Raw genomic sequence first — 10,443 nt, forward strand, 5'->3', positions numbered from 1 at the left:
GGAGGCAAATTCGTTTAGAAGCTACCAAAAACTACTTCCGTCATCACGAATATAACTGCACGGTATGTTGCACACGCGCTGTCATTTTGCGACAACGCATGCGCTTAACTTTTTTACATGCAAATCGATGTCGATGGCTGTCAGCCACAGCCATGCAATAATGTTGGTGATGACGGAAGCATTTGTTTACATCGTGAAACAGTTTTTGGAATTCGTTAATAGTATTTTAACGAAGCTGGTCCGAGACTAAATTAGTCGGCGTGAACTCCTATTCGAAAGACATTCGATCTGACTTTATTCTACCGAATTTAGATCCTATAGACCAGCCCGCCACATCGTTTGCCGCTCATTGCGGGGCGTTCCTTGCTTGAGCGCAGGTGAGTGCCTGACGCCATAACGATGTAGTTTCTTTTGAGAAGGAATTTTTCTTTTGGTAGTACTTTAAGGTAGAACCAAAGAGGAAATAAGTTAGAGTGGTGTTTTGTGGATTGAGATTATTCGATAAACTCAGTTAAGCAATGGTCCTAAAGAATGTTAATATGAATACAAATAGTTCGTACACTCGTTAGATTGTTAGGCTAACGACATCCACAAGAAACAAAATTCAATTTTGCGATTTCGATGTTTTTGCTGTTGAATTGCTGTGTTCTCTCCAAGTTGCCTTATACGTTCAATTTATTTGCTAAAGCACGCTAAAGGGCGTTTTTCGACGATTTACTTGCCATTGGATCAAATGTGAGAGACATGGCATGCTACAAAATCGGGGCGCAAGCTCCGATGTAACGTCGATCATCACACCGTTTCTCTGTACGATGGTCAGAGAACGCTAACCCTGGATTCTATGCCGTTTCCCTACCTCTTGCAGAGTTGTCTTAGGATGCTCTGCTCGCACGACGTCTATGGAGCAGCGGAAGGCCAAATGACTATGACTGGCAAAGGAAAGCCAAAGAAAATAAACGTGTAATCGATGTTGACTTGAAATTTTGCAATTATGTGTCGCTCAAAATGCAACCTGGATTGATTTTCTGAAATAAAATGTCACCGTTTGTGGCTTATCCTGACTATAATCCCAGCGGAATTTTGTCACCTTTATAGACACATACGATGCGGAGTACAACGTAATCAATCCAGGTTTGCATACAAATGATTTAAATTTTGTTTTTACACACGCCATTTCAATCGCACCCGTTTCAAAGTGTTAACAAATGCCATGCTCAACCCAACACGCATTCTTGACTGTGTTCACCTTGTAAGTTTGCGCTTTACTGTTTACACCAAATTGAACAGTCCGCGCTTATTGTAAAGCTTATCAGTTTCAGCAAGCTTAAAACCATTGACCTCATTGAGAAACATAAACAACATGTGAGTTAAAACAGCGTATTTCTCCTCTTACATCAAACTCATGAACACGCCAACGTCCGCTCGATCAATCTTCTTTGTTCTATCCCACGAGCGTGTCACACTGTTATTTCAACCAACACACACATACATCGGACCATGTAATGTCCAATGACAGTCCAGAGTACGCTACATTTTGCCTGTGTACAAATGCGTTTATATGCCCGTGTGTTTAGTGCTCAAGTTCATTATTCCATCGCTCACGAATCCTGAATTGAGAATAGTCGGGAAAGTTGCTTCTCAGTTCAGTGTGCTGAAAAATTAGACAGTTGTCCTTCCTGGGACTGCCAGTTCAAAAATGGTAGTGCAAGGGTACGGGTCTAGGAGTGTGAGTATGGTTGGTAAATTGGAGAGGGTAAGGCAGACTGAGGGATGAAGGGTTAAGGCGAGATATACAAAACTGGCAACGCTGTTTATTCGCCGTAAAACGAATTGTTTAAGTACAATTTAAAATGAATCAGTCGCGCAGCACGCGTTCTGCAGAACGTTGATCTGTTGACTGCAAGGGAGCTAGATGTCGGATCTCATGGTAATGCACCTAGAGTGGCAGCAATTTGGTGTTCGAAAACGTAATGGGGATATGTTTCTTGTGAAGGAGTTTGTTTTTTAACACTACTGTATTCTGTAACACGCATGCTGTAGGACAAAATAAGTTTCAAGAGGAAAAACCAACGGCGCGATTAACAGTATCCATCTCTGGTTGACCGTCCATCATCATTCGTTCTCTATCTCGTTTCCCCACTCTTCGATATGTAATCCCATACCCGTAGTCCTAGCAGCCCATGTTCCATGTGGTAGATCTTGGAACGCGATTTGTCGAGGCAGTTCTTTAAATACACGGAATAGAGCAGTACCGCTACCGACTACTCTAAATTCAGGGTTCGGGCGGACTGGAATATTAAACACTAAACACCCTGGACCTCAGGCGCTAGGGCGACGTGAGCTAAATTTATCGTTCGTGATTATGGGTTCTGGGTATTACAGGGTATGGTACGATGTGTGAGATGGCGGTGGTAGCCTATGGGGTAGAGTAAAGAGGAAGTGATCGAGCGCTATTCGTCAGCATAAGTTGATGAATTTAGTTTTTAGTTAGTCACATATGTTGCTTATACAGGGTGCGCCATTTAGAATTCTCTTTTTCATTTGGTCATAAAAAAAAACTGTTCAATATTCTTCGATTTATTTGGAAGGTTGATTCGTCAAATTTATATATAAAATATTAATATAAATATAAAATTAAATATAAAATAATAAATTTATGTATATATATTAGGTTTGCTAAAAGAAATCGACGTTTTTTGCGTGAATTTCAAAACTATATTTAAGAGGTTTCCAATGGTCCGATTAACAACAAATATGCATCTTGTTTTGAAAAACTTGTTGCCCTTTAAAAATACCTCCATAAGGCCTCTTTTTTAGAAGGTTTAGTCGTTATTGGCGAAAATATCGAGCAATTCATTTTCACAATCCTCTTTTGATCGCAGTTTTTCATAACTCAGAAAATTTTGTAATGCGCGAAAAAGTGCTAGTCGTTTAGTGCAAGGTCCGGACTATACGGTGGATGCATTAAAACTTTCTCACCAAGCTCCCGGACTTTCTGGCGACTCACTAAAGACGTGCGTAACATTTCGTTGTCCTGTTGGAACACAAAACCTCTTCCGTTGGCCGATTCTGATCCGTTCTGGTCAATTGCTAGCGTCGAACGGTGAAATAATTGACAGTAGAGATCTGAATTTAGTGTCTGGCTACACGGAAGCAACTCACAATAAACGGTTCCCTTTAAGGCCCACCATATACCCAGTGAAACCTTCCTGGCCATTAGTTATGGTTTGGCCACCGGTTAAACTGCTTCACCCCACTTAGATTACGATTATTTTTACACAGTATTGTCGTATGAATCCAATTCCTCATCCCCATCTGTTTAAGAAATGAGTCGATTTCGATTCGTTTGGCCAAAACTTCGCAGATGAAAATTCGAGACATCACGTTTTTTGGTGTAAATAGGGTGGCGCCCAAACATCGAGCTTCTTTATGAATCCAGCTTTGCGCAAATGGCTTAAAACTGTTTGTTCTTAATCTTTAGGTCCTGATCAATGCTCTGATTACTAAAATGCTGACCAACTTTGATTATTTCTGTGATTTTATCGTCATTTTCGATTACGGGTCTGCTTGTGCGAGGTGCATCTTTACACATCGAAAATGACCGAAACGGGTCAACTAAACCAAAATTACACGTTGCTTACTTTTAGAGTATCGACGCCATAATCACCATGCACAACTTCAGCGTCCTAGCTTGAATTTTCGCCTTTTTCAACGAAAACTTGTAAAATGTACCGAATTGTCTCGGTGGTTATTTGCCTTCCCAGTGAGCAAAATTGATTGCCCCTCTGCCTGCGACGGGGGCGTGGAAGGCTGAAACGGATGAAGCCGAACGCCCCTCTGCCTGCGACGAGGACGAGAAAGGGCGAGTGGGACGGTTCATGAAGTTAAGGTACATGAGTAGGTACAGGGGTAAAAGAGTGGAAGAAACCACGAGAGGAGGGGGTTTCATGCGCTAGCTTGTGGGTTTCATTTACGGGGAGGGTAGGGTGTAAGAGCCGAGAGGCCATGCGAACGCGAAGACGAACAGACGAGCGAAAGGAAGAGGAATAGAATAAAAAGAGATAGCGAGATCGAGTAAAAATTCTAAGTTCGAGAGAGACCGGGCAGTCGATTTTGTGCCCCGGGTCAAGTGCAAGTGCGTGTTTTTCGTTCCATCGTGTGTGATCCTGATAGAAATTATCCAGGTAAGTTTTTTAGACAGTATTCAATGACAATCAAATAATGTTGAAAACTTTTCACTGTGCTCGTTTTAGATGTCCAACTAAACTAGCATGCATAGGATTCCAATGCAACACTTGTAACATGTCTACGGCGTCACCAGCAGCGCCCGCTTTAGTGAAGTGTGAAGAGTGAATAATAGAAAAAAGAGAGAGAAAATATACGCTTTGAAACCGAACCAACTGTGTTATTTTTGCTAGGAAGAATGTGGGTGAGGAAGAGTCGGAACGAAGAAAGAGAGGGGACACACAGGAGAGAGAGAGACAAGGGGCTCACGCTAGAGAGTTCATTTTTCGCGGTCCGTCGCTTGCGCCGTTTCACGAACCATTCGCGATCTTGAGCAACTGGCCCATACAAAATTTGTATGAGACCGCGAATCATTCGCGAATGGTTCGTGAAACATGAACGTGAAATTGCGGTTCAGGCACTCAATTTTGTCTACGGGGTTGTTAACCTCCTTTGACTCAAAAACAAATGAAACAAACAAAAAACAGTGAAATCATTTTTTTAAGTGTTAAGTATCAGCTTTAAAATTTGAAACTGCGAGCGGGCCGTCTTTAGCCGGTCCGCTCATTGCAGTGAGCGTCGCGCTCGCCCTCTCGTCCTCGTCGCCGACAGAGGGGCGTTCAGGTCGCAGTGAGCAAAATTGAGTGCCTGGACCACGTTCATTTGAGTGGCAATTTCACGTTCATTTTTCGAGAACTTTTCGCGAACGAGTCGCGATCTCATACCAATTTTTTGTATGGGCCAGTTGCTCTGGTTCGCGAATCGTTCGCGAAACGGCGCAAAGAACCGTTCGCGAAAAATGAACTCTCCAGCGTGACCTCCTTGTCTCCCTCTCTCCTGTGTGTCCCCTCTCTTTCTTCGTTTTCTTTCTCCCATATTCCCCCCTAGCCAAAATAACACAGTTGGTTCGGTTTCGAAGCGTATATTTTCTCTCTTTTTTTGTTCACTATTCATTATTCACTCTTCACACTTCACTATAGCGGTCGCTGCTGGTGACGCCGTAGACATGTTACAAGTGTTGCATTGGAATCCTATGCATCCTAGTTGAACATCTGAAACGAGCAAAGCGAAAACATTTCAACATTATTTGATTGTCCCTGAATACTGTCCAATAAACTTACCTGGATTATTTCTATCAGAATCACACATGATGGAACGAAAAACACGCACTTGCACTTGACCCGGGGCACAAAATTCGACTGCACGTTCTCTCTCGGACTTGGAATTTTTACTCAATCTCGCTATCTCTTTTTGCGTATTCCTCTTCCTTTCGCTCGTCTGTTCGTCTTCGCATTCGCATGGCCTCTCGGCTCTGACACCCTACCCTCCCTGTAAATGAAACCCACAAGCTAGCGCATGAAACACCCTCCTCTCGTGGTTTCTTCCGCTCCCTTACCCCTGTACCTACGAGCGGACCCTCATGAACCGACCCGCTCGTCTTTTCTCGGCTTCCGGCTTCCGTGAACTTTTTGCCACGGAAAAAGCCGTTCTGTTAGGATGTCTTTGATTTTATCAATTAGTTTGTATTGTTTATGCTGCGCCGTGCAAAGATAATAATAATTTCAAAGATAGTATATATTTTGGTGAGCAAAAATTAAATTCGTCAAATTTACATAGCAATATTTTGCGATGAATCTTTGTATTTTCAGTTCCTTCACTGTTACCATCGCTATTGGAAACGTAGAAGTCATAAGAAACGCGAAATTCGTCTAAAAATTTCAAAAATATAATAGCAAGAATCGTACGCACATCTGAACTGCTATCTGTGTATGTGTATTCCTGTGTGCAATGTTTACAAAAAATCCACCAAAATGACAGTTCGTACTCGAAGAGCTTGACAAGCTTTCACATTTAAGTTTTTTAGCACATTTTAGCACATTTAGCACTCAGAGCTTCTCTAATTGAAAACCGTGATCCCGGCAAACGAGTTCGAGAAACGAAAACGAGAAGTTCACTTGATTCGAATGTATGAGTTTGGTAATAGGGGGATATATCATTGAATTATTTATAACTCTTTGGAGACGTCGGTTTTTTGCGATTCAAATGTTTTAGCAATGTAACATCAAAGTAATGTAAACGTGATTTATTTTTTCTTACTTCACATTTCCGGATATCTACTGTTGCTGCCTACACTGATGAATCGACCTCCTGACAAATAACAAATTGCTACTCAATCTACGGAATTACATCCTTCGTTACAAACATCGTGCACCCATCAAAACCAAACAATCTTTTCATTGTAATATTAAAACAAAAATTTACGAAAAATGGTCATCGAAGCTGATCGTTAGGTGCTCCGTTGTCCGTGTATCAGCATGTCTTATCAGATGCCGCAAAATAGAACAAGTAAGTCTTCTCATGTAGTCGCCAAAAGCTAGTACATCGAAATTTTCAATGTCGTTTGAAGCATAATGTGTTCTAACAAACGTATTATTAGTACAAATTTCTTTCAACAATATTAACACACTACATTTAAACACTGTGACCATAAAGTAACGGTAAAAAAATAGTAAGTAAATGTCGAACGTGTTTGTGATTCCGATGGGGACAAATCTTTCCATTTCTATGTTCGCATCACGGACTGTGTCAAATTTTTCGTCAATATTCTAATTGTTGTTTTTTGATACGGGTCGTTTTGTAAACAGTTAAAAGTGAGTTCTATGTTTTTCATAATGTCTAAACCTATTCAACAAATCTGTTTTACTACATTTTATGAGCGTAATGAAATTTCTACTGCCAAAACATTGTAACTATGGCAGAAGGCCTTCGTTAAACAAGCTCGGTAACCCGGGGGGGGTCCACAGTATGAGTACTTGGTAAAAATGTGGGGCAGGCCAAGACTCTATTATTCTTTTGCTAGAGTTCCGTGAGTTACCTTGAGTTGCTTTTGAGTGCCTTATGTTCATGAAATATTTCACGCATTTTTTAAATGTTTTTTTTGCCTTCCTAAAATATGGCTAGTTTTTCGACAGCGGTTAAGATTTTGGCAAAAATGGCAATAGAAGGAGAACGAAGGAAAGTGAAAAATCAAAGGATAAACAAACGAACTGTCATTTCACTCACTGGAGCTCGCGGAATTTTTAGCCCAAAAGCTGTTAGTGTGGACGCTAGCATATCTAAAAAACCTGTAGAGAAAACTCATACTGTGAACGAGGCGTTATACCAACTGGATCTAGTTTTGCAGTATTCTCCAAATTGTCTATCCTCAAAACGACTTCTACTAAATGTTTTTTCCACATTAATTTCCCTGCAGCTGAACACATTGTAGCTAGGTGCTATGCAAAAAAATCCTACTCCTCCTAAAAAGTAAAAGAACGAACGTTTTATTTGAAAGCTTTGATAATTGCCTTCGTAGACAATGTTTCATGTACAAATTGCAGGAATACTGTATGTACTGTATGAAATGAAATGTAAGTCGAAACAATGTGTTCAGTAGTTTGAAATCGACGGCATACTGGTCGCAATAAATGTAACGTACAATGCAGAATTCTTTTATACTCCCCTTAACTAAATAATAATCGTCATTTGAATACAATTACTACATTTGCAGTGTCGCATAATCCGTACAATTCATCGGACATGCCGATACAATCGGCAAAGGAGCAAACACTGATGTGGCAACAAAATTCATACCTCGGCGATTCGGGCATCCATTCAGGTGCGGTGACGCAGGTACCATCGCTAAGCGGAAAGGATGACGAAATGGAAGACGATCCGCTCATGTTCGACATGGATCAAGGCTTTTCGCAAAATTTCACCCAGGACCAAGTTGACGATATGAACCAGCAGCTGAGTCAGACGCGCTCGCAGCGCGTTCGCGCCGCAATGTTCCCGGAAACGCTGGAGGAAGGCATTGAGATCCCTTCGACACAGTTCGATCCGCAGCAACCGACTGCTGTCCAACGGTTGGCTGAACCCTCGCAGATGCTTAAGCATGCAGTCGTCAATCTTATCAACTACCAGGATGATGCGGACCTGGCGACGCGCGCCATTCCTGAGTTGATCAAGCTGCTGAACGACGAGGACCAAGTAGTGGTGTCACAGGCAGCCATGATGGTCCATCAGTTGTCAAAGAAGGAGGCGTCCAGGCACGCGATCATGAACAGCCCACAGATGGTGGCAGCACTCGTTCGCGCCCTCTCTAACTCGAACGATCTCGAAACAACGAAAGGGGCGGTCGGAACACTGCATAACTTGTCGCATCACCGACAAGGCCTTCTGGCCATTTTCAAGTCCGGCGGTATCCCAGCTCTGGTGAAGTTACTATCGTCGCCGGTCGAATCGGTGCTGTTCTATGCAATCACAACGCTGCACAACTTGTTGCTACATCAAGACGGTAGCAAAATGGCAGTACGGCTGGCGGGAGGCCTTCAAAAAATGGTCGCCCTACTGCAGCGCAACAATGTTAAATTTCTTGCCATCGTCACCGACTGCTTGCAGATCTTGGCGTACGGTAATCAAGAGAGCAAGCTAATTATCCTTGCATCGACTGGCCCGAGCGAACTGGTGCGCATCATGCGGTCGTACGACTATGAGAAGCTGCTATGGACTACGTCGCGCGTGCTAAAAGTGTTGTCGGTTTGCTCGAGCAACAAACCGGCCATAGTCGAGGCGGGCGGCATGCAGGCTTTAGCCATGCATCTAGGCAACCAATCGCAGCGTTTGGTGCAGAACTGTCTGTGGACATTGCGCAACCTTTCTGATGCGGCCACGAAGGTTGACGGTCTCGAAACACTATTGTCCGGGCTAGTAACAGTGCTTGGATCGTCTGATGTAAACGTGGTTACGTGCGCGGCGGGTATTCTGTCCAATCTAACGTGCAACAATCAACGTAACAAAGTGACCGTTTGCCAGGTTGGTGGCGTCGAGGCGCTTGTGGGCACCATTATTAACGCTGGCGATCGTGAGGAGATCACCGAACCAGCAGTATGCGCCCTGCGTCATTTGACATCACGCCACCCAGAATCAGAGGCTGCCCAAAACGTTGTTCGCAACGGGTATGGGTTACCAGTGATCGTGAAGCTACTTAATCCGCCCTCGCGTTGGCCACTGATTAAGGCCGTTATCGGACTGATCCGCAACTTGGCACTGTGTCCGGCTAACGCAGCCCCGCTACGCGAACACGGTGCTATTTATTTGTTGGTCCGGCTGCTTCTAAAGGCATTTCAGGATACTCAGCGGGTATAGCTAAACTACGTAGTGTGACAACATGGCCTTTTGATGTTAAATATTGTATGTTCTGCATATTTTCCTCTATTGTAGCAACGCTCGTCGTTGGCGACCAACGGCTCGCAACCACCGGGAGCTTATGCGGATGGAGTACGCATGGAGGAGATCGTTGAAGGCACAGTTGGAGCACTTCATATTTTGGCGAAGGAGGAGTACAATCGCCAGGTTATTCGTTCACAGAACGTTATTCCGATTTTCGTCCAACTACTCTTCTACAATGACATTGAGAACATTCAGGTACGTATCATGTCCACTGACATAACATAGCCGACGTGGCCTGTGTTATACAATCAATCAATTAAGTTTGCTAAGCTCCTCGCTGGAAGCATAATGTCGTCGTCCGAAACTTCCATCCTGGGCAATTCGCTACTCCTGCTTTGACCTGTGTCCAGGTTAAACTCGGGTCGACTCTCCTGATGGCATCGTTGAGGCTGTGACGCCAGGTGGCTGGAATTATATATCTCAGGCATCGATTTATAAACACCTGAAGATTCTGTGTGTTCTCTGCTGAAACGCCTCATGTCTCTCTTGCGTAGAACAGCACAGATTTCACGTTGGAGTTGAAGATCTGGATTTTTGTACGGCGTTTGATCTGGTTTGATCTCGATGTATTTCTCAAACTTGCACAGGCAGCACTGGCCTTGTTGATGCGTGCGCATATGTCGGCGCTGGTTCCGGCATCAGACGCTATCTGGCTACCAAGATAGTGGAAGCTTTCAATCGTCTCTACTGCTTGCCCATCTACTGCGAACCTGGAAGGCGTTCCCTTGTTTATGTACACTGCTTTGGTATTGCTGACATTGATGGTGATGGGGTATGATGCGAGGGAGCGTGCAGCAAGGTCGACGAGCTTGCTCTGCATATCACAGTGTCGTGTTGATATTAGGTGTTTGAATTACCGTATTTTTCCGTGTATAACGCGCACCCGTGTATAACGCGCACCCATATTTTAAGAGAAAAAAAATGGAAAAAAAGTTTTTTTATCATACA

At 43.4% G+C, this 10,443-nt stretch overlaps 1 protein-coding gene across 1 annotated transcript; it reads left to right on the top strand.

Moving 5' to 3' along the window:
* Positions 1–6,503: 6,503 nt before the first annotated feature.
* Positions 6,504–9,690, top strand: LOC131214196 (armadillo segment polarity protein; the record flags this gene model as incomplete). Its single annotated transcript, XM_058208576.1, has 3 exons — positions 6,504–6,570; positions 7,775–9,405; positions 9,487–9,690. Coding segments are annotated over exons 1-3 (1,866 nt in total), but the record flags the coding sequence as incomplete, so codon positions are not given.
* Between the last annotated feature and the right edge of the window lie 753 nt (positions 9,691–10,443).

The sequence above is a fragment of the Anopheles bellator genome, unplaced genomic scaffold (genome assembly GCF_943735745.2).
Source record: "Anopheles bellator unplaced genomic scaffold, idAnoBellAS_SP24_06.2 scaffold00211_ctg1, whole genome shotgun sequence".
Classification (NCBI taxonomy): domain Eukaryota; kingdom Metazoa; phylum Arthropoda; class Insecta; order Diptera; family Culicidae; genus Anopheles; species Anopheles bellator.